General features: G+C 39.5%; 1 protein-coding gene across 4 annotated transcripts in view; it reads left to right on the top strand.

Annotated features, from left to right (window-relative positions):
- The window catches only part of LOC135203283 (major facilitator superfamily domain-containing protein 6-like), a 68,005-nt gene that overhangs the window by 38,306 nt on the left and 11,153 nt on the right, over positions 1-18,546 (top strand). For 2 of the 4 annotated variants that reach the window (XM_064233041.1, XM_064233040.1), the window contains exons 7-9: positions 2,818-3,021; positions 11,053-11,220; positions 14,053-14,315. In XM_064233041.1, the coding sequence (XP_064089111.1) occupies positions 2,818-3,021; positions 11,053-11,220; positions 14,053-14,294 (614 nt within the window). In that variant the 3' untranslated portion in view covers positions 14,295-14,315. The remainder of the gene's footprint in view (positions 1-2,817; positions 3,022-11,052; positions 11,221-14,052; positions 14,316-18,546) is intronic. The other 2 variants (XM_064233042.1, XM_064233043.1) reach the window with 2 other exon arrangements.

The raw sequence follows: 18,546 nt of genomic DNA on the forward strand, positions 1-18,546 counted from the left end.
TCAGTGTCGTGGTTGGTTTGGTGTTTGCTTCTCACCTCGGTGGTCGCGGGTTCGATTCTTGGCCATTCCATTGAGGAGTGAGAGATGTGTATTTCTGGTGATAGAAGTTCACTCTCGACGTGGTTCGGAAGTCACGTACAGCCGTTGGTCCCATTGCTGAATAACCACTGGTTCCATGCAACGTAAAAACACCATTACAAACAAACAAACAAACAAAACAAGTGTTACCTGATTCAATGTAGTTGTTTGTACCAAAACAACGGTTTTGGTTCAGTTGTTTATGGCTGTAGGCATTTAAACAACGTATATATGATATAACGTTACTAATGATACTTTTATCAGTCTCTTTTACTTTTTTAACTTGATTAGAAGAAAAGATAAATTAAGAGATGGAATTAAGAGGTTAGGCAATGCCACTAAGAAGAGGAAGATGTTATCAATGGAAATAAAAATTGACTATTAAGCATTCGAAAACAAGGTGACTCTCTCTCTCTCTCTCTGTAAACTAATCAAGTCTGATATTAAAAATTTGTAGAACTACTGTGCAGACCATAGTACAGGATTAGACAAGTGAAATGCCACACCTTTATTCAAGTTATTACATATTAAGGGTAAAATATCTGGCCGTGACATCTACAGGCATTGTTAACCAGTCTAGAGTACCGTAAGGTGGATTGCGGCGCCCGTAGACTTTTGAATGTCAATTATACTGGTAACTGAGGACTGCCTGTATATGTGTGTGTACTTTTTACCAGCAACTAATGATATGGGGCTATTAAACAACACTTGAGACACTCAACTACTAAACTATACAGTGTAAGTAAAGCAAGATTATCTGACATTGAACCCCATGGTGAGTTACACAGCTGTGAAGTCACCAATGTTCAATGAAATTCAGTCTTTTAAACTTTAACTCAAGATAAAACTGCCACCTAAATTATGTGTAGACCTGCAAACTAATATATTGAACAGGAAGAAATTTTTCCATGCCCTCTGAATCCTGAGATGCGATTATTTAAGGCTTTTGGCTGCATATTGGGTGCCATCTTTCTTTATATATGCTATATGAAAAATTTTATAGAAAAACATTTTACTTTTGCTTGGTGGCTCTGCATAAATTGTGTATAATAAAAAAAAAAAGCATAAAAACATGACCATCAGCGCACGAGTCTCATGTTAAAACCCTGACTAGTGGCCATCTTCAAAAATGGCTGCCATTTTTCAAGATGGTCACTAGTCAGGGTTTTAACATGAGGCTCATGTGCCGCTGGTCATGTTTTTATGCATTTGTTTTGGGTGTACACATTTTATGCACAGCCATCAAACAAAAGTAAAGTGTTTTTCTATCAAATATTTCAATCATGTGAAGTTGATGTTTCCGACCATCTGATTCCATCTCTCTACCATGCCACAAACATTATTTTCCCATATATCAGAGGTGACCCCCCCCCCCTACTTTGCCCTACGCACCAAATGTAGTGATAGAACTAGACATGCCCTAAAATTAGGAAATGCAGAGTTTTTAATATTGTCATTGCTATGTTGGGCTGTTTAATATTTTTCATAGACACTATTTATATTAATATATTTATCTACAGCTTTTTACCCTCAAAGTAAAAGTAAATTTCAAATTGAAAAAGATAAAAATAAAATTAAAAATGATCAAATTCAAATTAAAAAAGGTGAAAGTCAAATTAAAAAAGATGGACTACAAATTAAAATAAATCAATTTCAAATTAAAATAAATGCACCTCAATACAAAGAAAGGTCTCAGATTGTTTTACATGTGCAAAAGGCAAAAAACAAAGCCTCATTTTGTAATAATGATGGAATTCTGTGCATGTTGACAACTGTGCCTAGCCCATAAGAAACAGCGCCTCAGGGGCACGATCGGTATGGTCTTGACCTGCCACCTTGGTGGCTGAGAGTTCGATTCTCGGGCATTCCATTGAGGTGTTAGAGATGTGTATTTCTGGTGATAGAAGTTCACTTTCGACGTGGTTCGGAAGTCACGTAAAGCCGTGGTCCTGTTGCTGAATAACCACTGGTTCCATGCAACGTAAAAACACCATTACAAACAAACCATAGCAAACACTGCCATACATTAGGCGTCACAATCATACTTTTGGAGTTTTCATACCCTACTGTTTAAGTATGCATATATAAATCACGTGCACAAACTCACACCCACACTCTTTGCACATGTTAAAACAATTTGAAAACTTTTATTTTTGTATTGAGGTACGACATTTATCTCAATTTGAAATTGATTTTATTTTAATTTGGAGTCCATCTTTTTTCATTTGATTTTCACCTTTATTTGAATTTGATCTTTTTAAATTTGATTTTATCTTTTTTAATTTGGAGTTGATCTTTTTTAATTTGATTTTACCTTTTTTAATTTGAAATCGACCTTTTTTAATTTGAGGGTAAAACGCTTTAGAATATTGAATAAAAACATATAAGGGAAGTAAGTGAAATTTCTTTACATTCCCCATTCACTTTCCTTATAGGTTTCCCCTATGAGGAAAAGTCGCTTCTGACACAACCTAGGCAATTCCCCAACCCCACCAGTAATTGCCTTACAGCAATGGTTCCCAAACTTTTTCTGGTCGCTACCCACTTTCCATACAGGATACTTGTCCATGGCTCACCCCCCACCTGTAAGTTGCCCCCACTGGCTCCCTACCCACTAAACTCTTTTGGCTTTATGCATAAATAACCTCAGATTATGGCCCCCTGCATTCTGCTACATGGCCCCCAGTTTGGGAACCACTGCCTTACAGGGAAAATGAGTTCCTCTACCACTGTTCGCAGGTATGTACGTTGGTTACATCGAGACTTTCATGTACCGGTACCTGTCTGATTTAGGGGCCACGCCTGTTCTCATTGGCCTCACAGTGACTATAGGGGCTCCCTTCGAATTTATTTTGACCATCGTCACTTCCTTCTTTCTCAAGTTGGTTGGACATCCGCAACTTATTGTGATTGGCATGCTGTCATTTGTAATACGATTCCTGGGTAAGCCATCCATTCACTGTGTATACTTTTGTTTTTCCCAGGCATTTCCTTAATCTGTCATATCCTGTCCAGTCAAACATGTCAGATGCCACTGTATTGTCCATTAAGTATTGATAACAGCATTATCTCAAATACATACGTAAGAATTAGATGGCAAAGTACAATTTGAAATAAATTCGTGTGTACAGTGTTCCTCCAGTATTTGTGGGGGATGCGTACCAGACCCCCCATGAATAGATGAAACCCTTGTAAACATGCTTAAAACTGCCTATTTTGTTATTGTTAGGTAAAACTCCAGAAAACCCCACTAAAAATGTTTATACCTGGTCTTTTAAGCTTTATCACAAAAAATGCATTTTATGATGAAATTTATGAAACAAAACAGGAATTTGTGGATATTTCTCATAGAAAATACACTGAATACATGAATTTCCCACGAATAATGGGGGCATATGTTCCAGAGAGAAATTTGCAAATACATGAGCCTGCGAATCCGGAGTCGACAAATACCAGGGGTTCACTGTACTGGGTTTCAGTTGTTTATAGTTACTTACGTATTTTAGAATGTCATCACTCTTTGGACTGGAAATAGTTAGAAAATGCATAATCCATATACTATTAGTACCTATTTTTTCACGTAATTTTCTTAAAAGCATTTGTATACAAAAATCATGCACATGGAATATCGTATGGGACTTCCACTTGGTAAATTATTGCTAAATTAAACTGTCCTGTATGTTTATTTAGCCAGTGTAGATATAAGCGACTGTTTAAATGCCAAATGAGCAAGTGTCATAAGATGTGAGAATGAGATTAACAGAGATGAACCTATTCGACAAATAAAGTTTGTTCATATGCAGAATAAACCTTCGGTCTTAACAATAGGATATTTTCTAAGTGCAACTAGTAACTAGTTATTACAATCAGAGATTGTAAGTAATTAATCTGTGAGATCTAGCAACACTTGCATGTACGAGACGAAAACTGGTCAGTGACTGCACATCACCCTGTGATGCTCGGTCTTTTCCTAACCGCCTTGGAGAGTTGACGCTTACGCTTGGCTCTCCTTCCGAGCTGGTTGTTTTTTGCCCGTGACGTGTGTGTGTGTGTGTAATTGGGTTATGGCTTCCTCTGAGTCTCCAAAACCTTGCCAGCATATGCGCCTAGGCGTCCGAGGGTTCCCATGCTTGGGATTTTTGGTGTCTGGCTATGGATCCGCATACACCTTGCAGTAGGTGCAGAGCTAAATTTTGTATGGTTACGAATCCTTGCCTGGAATGTCGTGCATGGCCTAAGGCTCGGTGGAAGTTATTTAATAAGAAGAGGGAGCATCACAGAGTTTCGACTTTTTCTTCTTGGGAAGGGTATTCTTCACCTCTTCGGGACAATTTGGTTCCTGCTGCTCCTTTGTTAGATGCTAATTCTGGTGTTCCTGTGTCTCCTTCCTTTTCTTCCATTGATTCATCAATGGAAGTATTGGGAGTGCCACAGGCTGATGTTATGTGTAATGTAGCTCTCTCTCCATTTATTTCAGATTCGGAGTCGTCCAAAATGGCGGCAGTTTGGGCGTTGCTAGTCAGTGGTAGCAGCCGCACATCCTCCTGCAGCGTTGACGTCATGGTCCTCGCTCGCTGAGCCATCTGAGGCTTTGCTTCAGGCGGTCTACAAGAGGCTGGACTCTGTTTTGGAAGAGAAGTTCTCTGCGTTCGCTATGAAGGAGTTCTTTGCCTCCATCACTGCTTTGTCATCATCGAATCAGACATTGGAGAGGCAGGACTTTGTGATTTTGCCTTCTTTCTCTTACATCCATCTCCCATGCATGTCCGTGGTCATTCTACCAAGAGGAGCGCTTCGCCTACTTCCCCTTATGATTGTCCTTCTCCATCTCAGGTTAGCGTCTGTGGTTCTGGCAGTGGAGCCTTCGGGAAGAAGTCTTCCTCTCTGTCAATGTTTGGCCAGGGCTCCTCTGTGCATCCTGGTAACCCATCAACGTCTTCCCTTCATGGCTGTGTCTTTCCACATGGATATGTTCGTGACAATTTGAGTGTGGAGCCTTCATCTTCTGTACACAGACGGGCCTCTAGCTTTCGCGTATGTGTGGATGTGATTGGAAATGCCCATCCTTTGTCTGCTTCGGTGCCAGTTCATTGTCGTAAGGATGATAAAGCTCTGATCAAGAGGTCTAAGGTTGCAGAAGCGGAGATGGCTTAGGCTGTATGTAAGGATTCTTCAATCAACAAAGATGTGGTCCAAGGATGGGTTCCTCGTTTGCCGTTCCTGAGAATTGTTCACCTTCAAGAAGCTTGCTTCGTTCACTTTTTGTCTTGGGACCGGGCTCAATCGACGCCTAATGGATGTGTACTCATATCGTAGCATGGCCGTGTACGCTGTCCCTCACGTGAACGCGTCTGTGCTTTGCCTGATGTATGTGTACGTGATCGTCTCAAAGGTGGTGTACCTGGTTCTTCACAAGAATCTGGACGACTTTGAGCGGGGATTGGTCTCATAAGTGTCGTTGTTGGTGGACAATCAACAGCCTTCGGTACCTGGTTCTCCAAGTGTTAGAGGTGTCTCCCCTGCTTTTGATATCCAGAAGGCTAGACCCTCTAGCGAATCGTCTGCTACACCTGCTTCTTCGCGTCGTTGGTCTCCTTTGCCGGAGCAGGAGGAGGGAGACAGTCAAGGGTTTTTGTCTTCCTTTTCAGAGGTTGTTGACCTCATTTGTGGGTTCAACAATCTCGAAAGTAGGATGCAGTCTCAGTCTTCAATCACACCTACATATTTGGAGGCCTTGCTGAGTGTCAGTCATGACCCTAAGTCTTTTTTTGAGCTTCCTCCATCGGGCCATGTGAACGCTTTGGTGTCATACCGGGATGGCTCTATGCGTTGGAAAGGGTCATCCAAGTTTCTTCCTCCTCCTCTCACATGGCATAGGAAGTATTCTTCAACCAATTCGGTTCATCTGATGCCTCGTCACCTAAACCCGGATGTGATTCGTCTCGGGCCTGGTTTAACCTTAGGGCAGGTTAGGTCGGAAGGTCCTTCTTGGTCATCTCAGGAAGCCTTGACTGTGGAGTCTACAGCTGCTGCCATTTTTCAGACGGTCTTGTGGCTAGAGTTATGGTCAACAGCGATAGCCAGGATTGCTTCTGATAAGTCGGCAGAGGGGTTAGTGAGTTAGTCTTCCCTCGCTAGGCTGTTGCAGTCTGGGGGTAAGGCATACTCCTATCTAACCCACCTTAATGCTAACTTATGGGCCAACCTTCTGCTAGCTAGGAGAGACACAGCTTTGTCAAAGGTGGCTGGCTCAGTGGACTCTTGAGTCCTTGTTGGCACTTAGAAATAGGGATCTTCTGGATTCTCAAATCCTGTTCCTCAGGATGGTGTTAGAAAATGCGGTTGGTTGGCAATGGGCTGATACCAAGGACAGGTTGGTCCACTGAGCAGTTTTAAAGTTGGAGGCACAGGTAAGAAGATCTTTGCCTGTCAAGTCTCCTAAGGGTTCTGCTTCGGCTAGGGTCCCTCAGTCCTCCTCTTAGGCTAAGGCAAATAAGCAGCGTCCCTTTCAATCCCATCCCTACAAACCTAGGAGGGGATCTACGGGAAGGGGTGGTCGTCAATAGTGTGGGTGCCTTTCCCCCTTCTTTGCCACAGGTAGGGGGATGCTTGGCATGCCAGTGGGCCAAGTGGCGAGATTATGGAGTGGAGAAGTGGGTAGTAGATGTTCTGCGGGTGGGATATCTTCTACCGTTCGACTTCTCTCCCCCTCTCTCAGACAGTCCGTTGCTTGGTCAAACGTACCCTTACAATTCTCAGAAGTTCTTAGCTCTTCAGGGGAAAGTGTTGAAGATGCTGGACAACGGTGAGACAGAGGAAGTAATGCTGACTTCTCCTGGGTTTTACAGTTGCATTTTCCTGTTACCAAAGGTGACAGGTGACTGGAGGCTGGTAATCGATCTTTCCACCTTGAATAATTTTGTCAGGAAGACAAGGCTCAAGATGGAGATACCGGGACAGTGTTGGCAGCAGTGAGAGACAACGATATTTTGCTGTCAATAGACCTGAGGGACGCTTCCTTCCAGATTCCTATTCATCCTTCATTCAGAAAGTTTCTTTGCTTCACTCTCGAAGAGAAAATATTCCAGCTCAAGGTCCTTTGCTTCAGGTTAACCACGTCCCCTCAGATGTTCACAAGGATCTTGCCTGTTGAGATACCGTGACGACTGGCTGGTCTTAGCGAGCTCCAGGAAGAAGCTGTTGCAAGATGGAGATTATCATCTTTGGTTTTGTTCAGAGCTGTGTATTATAATGAACCTAGAGAAGTCGAATCTGGATTCCAGCCAGAAGGTCCTTAATCTAGGTATGGTGATAGATACAGCAGCGTCGAGAGTGTTTCCTTCAGACGAGAGGTTGGAGAAGTAGCGAGTGGTAGCATGCAATTTCCTTTCACAGCCAGAACAACCGGCTCACCAGTGGCAGGTTCTTCTGGGGATTTTATCTTCCCTTGAGAAGCTGGTCCCTAACAGTCGTCTCTATCTTCAATCCCTACAGTGGAGAGTGAAAGACTTCTGGTCCCCGACAGGAGATTCCCCTCTTCAGAGAGTCCTCTTTCTGAAGAGGTGAGGAAAGACCTTTGTTGGTGGTTGGACGATCAGAATCTCTTAGTCGGCGTCTCTTTGAATTCTCTCCCTCTAGACTTCCTTCTGTTTTCGGATGCCTCTTTCACAGGTTGGGGTGCTCATCTAGGGGACCTCATCGAGTCAGGTGTTTGGAGGATGGAAGAGAAGCTGCTGCATATCAATGTTTTGGAGTTGAAGGCAGCTTTTCTGGAGAAGGTAGAGGGTTATTCATTGGTTCTGATGTCCAACAACACCACGGTGGTTCCCTATGTTAACAAGCATGGGGTCTGGTGTCTCGCCAGCTCCATTCATTGACAGTCGAGTTTCACCAGTGGGTGATCGACAACTCTGTGGAACTCTCAGCAAGGTAAATTCTAGGCAAAAGGAATGTGGTCGCCGACAAGTTGAGCCATTGGAACCAGATCCTGGGCACGGAGTGGTCTCTACATCAAGTCGTGGCGGACAGGCTTTTTCAGGTTTGGGGGAAGCCTATGTTAGACCTCCTTGCAACTCACTGCAACAAGAAACTAGAAGTTTATTGCTCGGTGGTCCCGGATCCTCTAGGCCTGGTGGAGGATGCCTTCCAACACCCTTGGGACAACCTGGAGGTATATGCCTTCCCTCTATTTTGCCTGATCAGTCAAGTGCTGAACAGGGTGATGAGGTCTCACAACTTTAGGATGACATTAGTGGCTCCTCTGTGGCCACAGGCAGAATGGTTTCCGGACCTTCTCTTTCTACTGTCAGAGGTCAAGAGAGATTCCCCCTTGTTGGCAGCTGCTTTGCCAGCCTCGCGTCGAAAGGTTTCACCAGTCGGTAGAATCCGTCTCTTCACGGGTGGAGACTATTAAGTATCTCCTCTGAGCAAGAGGGTTTTCTCAGGAGACAGCAAGACATATGTCCAACCATCTCAGGAAGTCCTCTTCTGCAGTCTACCAAGGGAAATGGGCAATCTACTGTGATTGGCATTGTTGACAGGGTTTCTCTCTACTCAAGACCTAAGTTCAATGCATAGTAGATTTTTTGGTCTTCCTCAGGGATGAGAAAGGCCTTTTAGTTTCTGAGAGGTGTAGACATCTCATCTTGGGAAATCTCCTTGTTGTTCAAGGGTTTCAAACAAACCTGTTCTCCAAGGGAACTTAAGCCTCCCGCATGGGATGTTTCACTTGTCCTTAGGGGTTACACTAGAGCTCCTTTCGAGCCCTTGTGTCGTTTGTTGGACAGAAACTTGACACTGAAGAAAGTTTTTCTTAGCCTCAGCTTCCTCGAAGAGTGTGGGAGAGCTTCATGGCCTTAGTTATGATGTGAAACATACCAAAGGTTGGGGGTCAGTGACCTTCAAATTTATTCCGGAATTCATGGCAAAGACCCAGAATCCCTCGGTACATGACGACGGGTTTGCCTCCTTTTCCATTCCATCTTTGAATGACTTTGTGGATAATGACCCACAAGAGCTCTTGTTGTGTCATGTTGTTATGGTTAGCGGGCTGTGGCTGGATGTAGCACGCAGACTTACTATCGGGTTACCGACCCCGATCCCGTCTTAACTACATACAGTACTCTACTGGATACTCAGGCAAGTTTTTTAAAAATTATTTCAAATTAAAACTAAGTGGGCTGATTCTGAGGAGTGAGAGGAGGGCATGCAAAAAAAAAGCTGACAAAACTACAACTAATTTATTGAAAAAACATAAGCACCCTAGCATCTCTAGGCTGATGACATCCTTTTCATATTTCAATAGTCACACACCACAATTCACCTTAACCAACAACAGCAACAGGAATATGTCACTTTTCTTTGTCCATTCTTTTGGTGGCTGTGTTATAGGACAAGTTTCTGCTGTTTTGTTTAACCTTCATTCAAACACCCCACTGGGTGTAGGGCGTTGATTTGAACACCTTAGAGCAAAAAAATGAGACAATTAGATGGGGGAGCTAGACATTAAAAAAAAATCATGAATAACATTAATAGCAAGCTACACAACTGAATAAAATTAATTCATGCAAATCAAAATTTGAAAAATTATTTCTATTCTGTACAATGTAAGAACCCTGCATTACTATCTCAAAAGGACTCAACACCTCAGACCGGGGTGTCGTAGTTTTTTTGTTAGTATGGGTTGATCAAAGAAAGAGGTTTCAAGGAATACCATTTCTTTCTGATCTGTGAGTCAATCAAGTAGGCTTATTAGTCTCTTGATGTTTCTGTCACTGAGTCTGTGCAGGCTAGAGCACATGACGTCAGAGTATAAGCTCCTCTCTGGCTTTCAAGAAAAATTTTTGCTGTTCATAGAGTTTTGAATGCTGGTACTTTTTATTGCCAATCCATGTTCACCTCTCTTTATATGAGAGATGTTGCCTACAGGTCTATGGACACGTTTTCCCTAGGTCCTGTGGTGGCTCCCCAACAAGTTATGTAGCTCATCCATTATCCTTGACTGGGCAGTTTTGTATCTTACCTAAGGTGATTGTTTGGAAGAGAGAATGAGCGAGTGGGCTGGTGTCTTTCTCTTCTTTTTCGTTCTTCTTCCTTCGGGCAGGTTGAGGAATAAACACGTCATATGCTGGACTGGTCTGATACAGGTGAGCACGGTAGCCATACCTGATAGTTTGTTTGCTGATTATATTTATGAATAATCAAACCCTCTATTCAGTAGCATATACTCCGCTCTCTAGCAAGAGGGTGTCAGGAGTAATAACAGACCTCTGTGATTATATGGTATGTTATTGAACAGTCAGAATTTTCTTTAGTCCCTTAAATTTAATGAATCTGCTCATATATCATTGTACTGCAACCCAGATGATTGAGTTGTAGATACAAGTAGGCAGTCCCCGGCTTACGATGTTCCGAGGTTACAATGCATTTCAATTATATTCAACATAAATTATTTCCAGGTTTACGACGCATGTTCCAGAGTTACAACGCTTACGATGCCAATCTGACAGAAGAAATATGACTCCAAAAATGCAGAATAATCAATATTTGGAGGTTTTTTGATGAAAAATGCAATAAAAATGCAGTTTACTTAGTTTTTAATGCACCCAAAGCATTCAAAGTAAGGTTCTCTTAGGATTTTTTGACGTTTTCCGGCTTACGACTATTTTCGGCTTATATCGCGTCTCAAGAACAGAACCCGTCGTAAGCCGGTGACTGCCTGTACATCTATCTTCTCACGGGCATTCATCCACCTCCTTTGGAACTTGTTTCGTTCTGGGTGGTTAATTCCCAGCCAGTTTAGGATGCCAGATCTCACAGATTCCTTGTAATAACCAGTTACCAGCTGCGCTTGGAAAATATCCTGTTGTTAAGACCTCAGGTTTGTTAGCTATGAAAAATATAAATTGATTTAAAAATTTGCCATTTTTTAGATTCTTCCAATAAACATGTTTTTACTCTTTAATTTTCCTTCAGGACTTAGTTTTCTCCAAGACCCATGGTGGGTTCTACCGCTCCAGATCCTCGAATCTGTAGTAAATGGCCTCCTCTTCACTGTAGCCATCATGTACTGCACTGTACTCTTCCCTACAGAGACCATCACTTCAGCCAGGGGAGTGATAGGAATACTATACTCAGGCATAGGTTAGTCAGTCCTTGTCACTTTCACCAGTAACATTTTCTGAGATGGTTGATCCTTAATGCTATTAGATGCCTAATGGATTCTCTCCACTTCCTTCTGTCTTGTGCTCTATTGCCTGAATTCACTTTTAGGCCTAGTCTCAACTGTTAATTTTGGCCATGAACTTTTAAGTTTTCTTAATGGTCATCTTGCTGCAGCATCCTTACTTATCACTTCTTAGACACCTATATTTTGTCAGCAATATTATTATCATTTTTGTTTTAATTTTAATGAACTTCATCCCTTTAAATCTGTTCACTGACCATGTTAGATTCACTAAATGCAGACCAGTATTCAGGCAGATTTGCGCTTTAATTTGAAAGATATCTTGATGTTAGAAAGTCATATTTTAAATTTTATATATATAAATATATATATATATATATATATATATATATATATATATATATATATATATATATATATACACACAGTGGACCCCCATATTCGCGGACTCGCACATTCACGGATTTCTCTCAGGAACATTTTCCTGTATTATTCTCGGAAAATTTGCACATTCGCAGTATTTTTCTATGAGAAATATTCACGAATTCCTGGTTTTTTTTTTATCAATTTCATCATGAATTGCCCTTTTTTTGTGATAAAACTATTAAAAAACCAAGTATAAAAATTTTTAGTGGGTTTTCTTGAGTTTTAACTAACAAAATAGGCTTTTTTATAGGGGTTACAACTATTTGTAGGTACGCATCCCCCACGAATACGAGGGGACCCCTATATATATATACATATATATATATATATATATATATATATATATATATATATATATATATATATATATATATTATATATATATATATATATATATATATATATATATATATATATATATATTGTATATATATATATATATATATATATATATATATATATATATATATATATATATATATATATATATATATATATATATATATATATATATATATATATATATATATATATATATATATATATATATATATATATATATATATATATATATATATATATATATATATATATATATATATAATATATATATATATATATATATATATATATATATATATATATATATATATATATATATATATATATATATATATATATATAATATATATATATATATATATATATATACATGTATATATATATATATATATATATATATATATATATATATATATATATATATATATGTACAGTGGACCCCCGTATTCGCGGACTCACACATTCATGGATTTCTCTCAGGAACATTTTCCCGCATTATTCTTGGAAAATTCGCACATTCGCGGTATTTTTCTATGAGAAATATTCACAAATTCCTGGTTTTTTTTATCAATTACATCATGAATTGCCCTTTTTTTGTGATAAAACTATTAAAAAAACCAAGTATAAAAGTATTTAGTGGGTTTTTCTTGAGTTTGAACTAACAAAATAGGCTTTTTTTATAGGGGTTACAACTATTTCCGGGTACGCATCCCCCACGAATACGAGGGGACCCTTATATATATATATATATATATATATATATATATATATATATATATATATATATATATATATATATATATCTTCATTTCTGCAGCTGGATATTGCAGTTTTTAAAAGCAAACTATATAACAGACAATATATATATTTTTTAATTTTCATGATTAACCTGTCTTTTCAATGCATTCAGTTACATAATTTTCTGTTTTTTTAGTTATTCCACTAATTTTCAGACAAACTTGAAGAATTCTCGACTTTGTAGTTTTTGTTTAAAAAGTAATTTTGTAATAACATTGTCATTACATTGTAATAACATTGTCACTTTTTAATCACTGAAGACGTACATTCCTAATAAAATATTTTCAAGCGTGTAACCATCACTACGAAATTCGCGATGGTATAAATGATTTGACCAAAAGGTACTAGTTCGTATAAAGAAAAATAAACACTGTGGATATTGATTTATGGCTGAAGACAAAGATGATTATGTTTCTATACCCAGACCACACAGGGCACTAAATAAGATTTTTACATAACTTGAACTCGGTAGGTATTCTGGACTTGTTCAGAATAAGTATAGCATTTCGAATTGCAAGAGATTGTATAGCCTAAGATTTTAAATGTACTAACCTAACCATAGCTTAAGTTTTATGCTATGACACCCAGGTTACTCACTCATATTCTAAATTACACTTAAAACACTACATTGTGTTATCTATATTAATTAATTTATAAATGATACAAACTTACTGGTAATTCAGATGGCAGATTTGTTCTTAGCCTGAATTGAGATTGAGACCTCGTAACCCTCATCTAAAGGACAGTCCATGAAATTTGCCTTACATTTAGATTTCCATATCATCCACAAAGAAAATTCTCTAAATGAACTTTTAGATGAAAGGGGATGCTAAAGGGATCCGTTAGTGGATTTGGAGACACCAACAACTCCCAGAGATGCATTTGGGTTACCTCCACTCTGGTAGGGATCTTAACTATAACTGCCCCGCCATGCAGTTCCTAACCAACATTAAAGGTACGGTTAGATGACAACCAGTTATTTTCACGAAGGCACCACTAATACATATATTTACATTAAATACTTGAAACAACCAAACACTGCTTTTCACAACTAAATACAAACACAACAAAACATAATAACTTTCTTCCACGCAATATGCATTTCCACTTTACGTAAATAAGGAAAATACAAAACTATACCACAACTTGCGTAAAAGTTTCGACATTAGGGTTATATGACACAGTTTGATATGTTCATCTCCTGGCATATAATTTCTTTTCAGGACGTCTGTTGGGCATTACTGTAGGAAGTGAGATACTGGAACGGCTTGGGCACATAATTACATTCCGGATATGGGCATGTATAGCTTTTGCAAGTACTGCTGCTTACTTCCTGGCCTTCATTGCAATAAAGAATTGCAGGTCGAGACAATTCTCTTTAAAAGATATACAAGGACACGAGCAAACTAAAAATAGTAAAGAACAATCAGGAATTTATAATGAAGCATGGGATGGATGTATATAGCTAAGGACATTTTTAAGGAAGGTAAGATATATTTGTTTGTTATTCTCATCTTGACAGAATGTAATTTTAGGAGTCTTTGATCAATGAACCAAAGGTGATATGAGGAATTAATGCCTAGTGAAGCATATGATAGTTGTCTTTTGGGGATCTCAACCTTTTATTAAGTAACCAATTTGCTGCCACCAGTGTTCCTCCTAAGTACTAATTTGTTTAGCTTGATGAAGGGAGTGTTCTGAAGGTTATTCACTATAGAAGAATCAATTATGAATGATGTAAGAGTGAAAAGGACAAGTAAACATGTGAGAATGCCAGTGGAAGTGGCTTCTGAGAAGCTAGGGAGGTCAGTAACATTAATGGACTGAAGAACTGAAAGCTTCTGGGAGTTGATGGGAATATGATTGAGATGCCATGGTACTGTACAGTATAGTGTAGTTGAGTGGGTGGTGGTGGTGTGCACGGTATCTCTTTGTGATACAAGGCTTCAGAGGAATGGTAAGTGGACGAAAAATGTTCCTCTGTATAACAGTTCTTAGTGTGCTGGGAAAGTGTATGACCATTTTAATTTAGGAAGTATAGCAAATAATAAAAGCAGTGTAGGGTTAAGTAAAGAAGAGACTGTTTGGAACAAGTGTATTTGATAGCTTCTAAGAATCAACACACAGTAAAGCACCATCAGAGCAGTTTGTTTTCTTCGCATATGTATAGCCATTTTAACCCTTCCTCTAACAGATTCAAACTTGTCCACTTCAAATTGTCAGTTGCAAGTGGGGTACAAAACACATCCCACTTTCGGCTTTAAAACTGATGCATGTGTGTGTGAATCTTGAAGTAAGGTGGATGAGGGAGGGTACTGGTTGTTAGCCAGTCATGAAACAGTACTTCTGTGCTCCTAGCCAATCTGAGTGCAGTATATTTAGACTAAGCTTACACTCCACTTGTCATGTCTTTTTGCCTCTTGTGACTGCCTGTGTTGTGCGTCTTGCTTTAAAATTACAATTTATATAATCGGTGACTCAGTTGTGATCCTCCATCTTTGGATCAGTATGAAATTGAACCTTGAATGGAATGTGAGTCTTAGATTAATGTAGCTTTTGCATTACAAGTAGCATTTGCCATTTTGTAGGCCATTTGTAATAGTGTTGATTGCAATCAAGTACTGGCGAACTTTATTTTTCACATGGGGCTATAAAAAGATGTTTGAGAAGGTATTACTACGTGAATAACCAAATTGTAGCCTAAGACCTACACTATGACACCCGGATTACTATACTCATTTTAATTGACATTCAAGATATGTCATTGCGTTGTGTATACCAATGGGTACATAAATGATATTAACTTCCTGTGATTGTGAATGATGGATTCGTTGTTGTGAAAGACAAGATCGCTATCCTAGCCTGAATTATGAGACTGGCCTCCAACAGTCTATACTTCGTAACTCTTATTTAAAGCACATCAAAAGAAAACTGCCCTTATTCTAGATATACATATCCCCTAAAGGCACTTAACCCAAACAAACTTAAAAACAGAGTGATTAAGATATGGAGATCTCGATGATTTCGTGTCTTAATTATGGCTGAGTCCATGAGTCATTTTCGCACAACTTAACACTGGTTGATGTAGCGAGACTGCTTATGACTGTGGTTGACTGAACCAAGAAATGTATTCGGCTAACTGCCGGACCAGCAAAAACAACTGGCAATTAGCAGTTAAAGCTGTTACATGCATACTTACCAACTAATACATGAAATAACTAAACACAACACTTTACCTAACTAAATACAATACAGCAAAACACAGTACCTTTCTTTCAGACAATACTCAAGTAAAATGAGGAGAATATATACAAAGGTACATTACAACTTGCAGCAATCTGTGTGTGGAAAATGAGGAGGATATATACAAATGTACATTACAACTTGTAGCAAAGTACAATCTTGTCGAAGTTTCGACAGGACATTGAATCTACAGACTTGCAGTCAAGCTGTCATGCCTGCAGAAACAACTTGCTTCTATACCCTTTCAGAAAGGTATGCAAGACAGCATTGCTAGTTTGATTCATGACTATCCAGTTAGATTGATTTCTGTCTTTAATTTAGTTAGGCATGTGACTCTTGAAATTCTTAAGATATTGCAGGTTACATACTTATCCAGGTTTAGATTTTGGTAAGACTGGCAACAAATGTTGTGGATGGAGATCTCAATAAAACTATTCCCATCTTTTCTTGTGTTCCTTAGAGTAGTGTTGTTGGATTTTTGCTCTTTTAAAGTATTAATGTCTAGTTGTAACATGATTGGTGTAGAAGTAAGATACTAGAGTGTCAGTCTTCTTGCTGTCATTTGCCCTTTCAAATGCAAAATGTTCTATGAGTGCTACCACAGGACTGAAAATGGATTAGTACAGTAGTACCTCGAGATACGAAATTAATCCGTTCCGAGGCGCCTTTCGTATCATGAGGTTTTCGTATCTTGGACCACATTTTACATGTAAAATGGCTAATCCGTTCCAAGCCCTCCAAAAACACTCCAGTAAATTTCATAATAAAGGTAAATTGACCTATAACAATGAAATACTACAACAATTTGGACCATTCAATACGAAACTTAATAATAAAAATGCATAACCTGTAAATAAAGTGTATATTAGTATACAAGAAATATCATTACTGTAACGTAAAATGTGGAAGCTTAACTTTCGAGTGAGGCTATCTCCGAAAGTGGCGGCAGAGGAGGAGGACAAACGGCAGATACGTACACTTAACTTTACGAAACACATAAAAAAATGTCAGATAAACAATCTAAACTTTACAAAACACATTAACAAATCTGTAACACTTAACTTTACAAAAAACTTAGAATAAAATTTATTTTGTCTTTTTTTGATTTTTACATTTCTTTTTACTTTTTTATACTTTACGTAATTTCAATTTCTTCACCACCGAATGGATGCCAGTCCGTTTACGGAATTTTTCGAACCACCCATGAGACTCTCCGCCGTCGTCTTCGGCTTGGGCAATCAAATCACCGAAAATAGCGCTGGCCTTCTGGCAGATTGCCGTCTCGGTTATCGTATCGCCATCGATTTCTTTGTCCTCGATCCGTACAAGAAGCAGCCTTTCCATTTCATTATGCACATGGCTCCTCTTGTTGGACAAAATAGTCACGCCCTTGGAAGGTGTAGCTGCTTTGATGGCTTCCTCCTGCTTAAGGATGGTGCCTATTGTCGACGGATTTCGGCTGTATTCCTTAGCGATCTCACTCAACCGCAAGCCAGCTTCATACTTTTTTATTATCTCCATCTTTGTCTTCATAGAAAGCATTCTCTTCTTTCTGTGAACTTCAGCAACTTTCCTGGGACTGATGACTATATGTACTGTACGTAATTAAGTTACGTATGTAGTACGTATACTAATTAGGTTCTCACAACACGATAAAGTAGCACAACGAAATCACTAACGAATTTACGATACTAAACATGTAAGGACAACGCTTATTCATAATTTTCTCTGTATATAATTCATCATTCGCGTTGTTCTTACTTCCCTCCGAGAGAGCATTCAGCGGGCTTTCCGCCAGTGTATAAAGCTTGTATAACCATATATTGTGTACTTTTATATTTTGTATTTTATGTCTCTCAAGAAACACAAATCGGGTCTCGCTGACCCACTTTTACTCTCTCGCGGGTCGGTGACCACATTTCCGTCCGCATGCTGTATATTTATACTTCCCTTGACTGTAATAAAAATCAGTACACTTCTACCTGCCTCTTTATCCACCTCTCACAACTGGTGACCTCCCGGTTTGGACGGTGACCCAAGCGGTTTTGGCTCAGCCATTAAGGGACTTACTACCGCCGCTCACCTTCAGAGATCTTTAACGGACTCACACGGCGCCTCAGTATAGATCTCTGAAAGCTCCTACCGTGGAAATAACCAACGCCTCTAACGGACTAAATACGGCATACCTGCCCAAGGTGTGTTCAGGCGTTTCCTCAAACGGTTTGGCTCGCCATTCACGACTCTGTCGACCGTTTCTGTGAGAGAGGACAATGGGCGCAGACAGTACCACGCGGGAAACCCAGGCCTCCCCCGCCCCAGCAACGGACTCGGACACAGCGGCTGCTCGAGCTGTCAAATTGCCCCCCTTCACAACGGCTGACCCGTCTGCCTGGTTCTTCCGAGCCGAAGGGCAATTCCGGATCGCGGGGCTCACGAACAAAGTGCTGCAGGCTGACCTCGTCGCATCGGCCCTC

This window comes from Macrobrachium nipponense, chromosome 36, assembly GCF_015104395.2.
Source record: "Macrobrachium nipponense isolate FS-2020 chromosome 36, ASM1510439v2, whole genome shotgun sequence".
NCBI classification, from domain to species: domain Eukaryota; kingdom Metazoa; phylum Arthropoda; class Malacostraca; order Decapoda; family Palaemonidae; genus Macrobrachium; species Macrobrachium nipponense.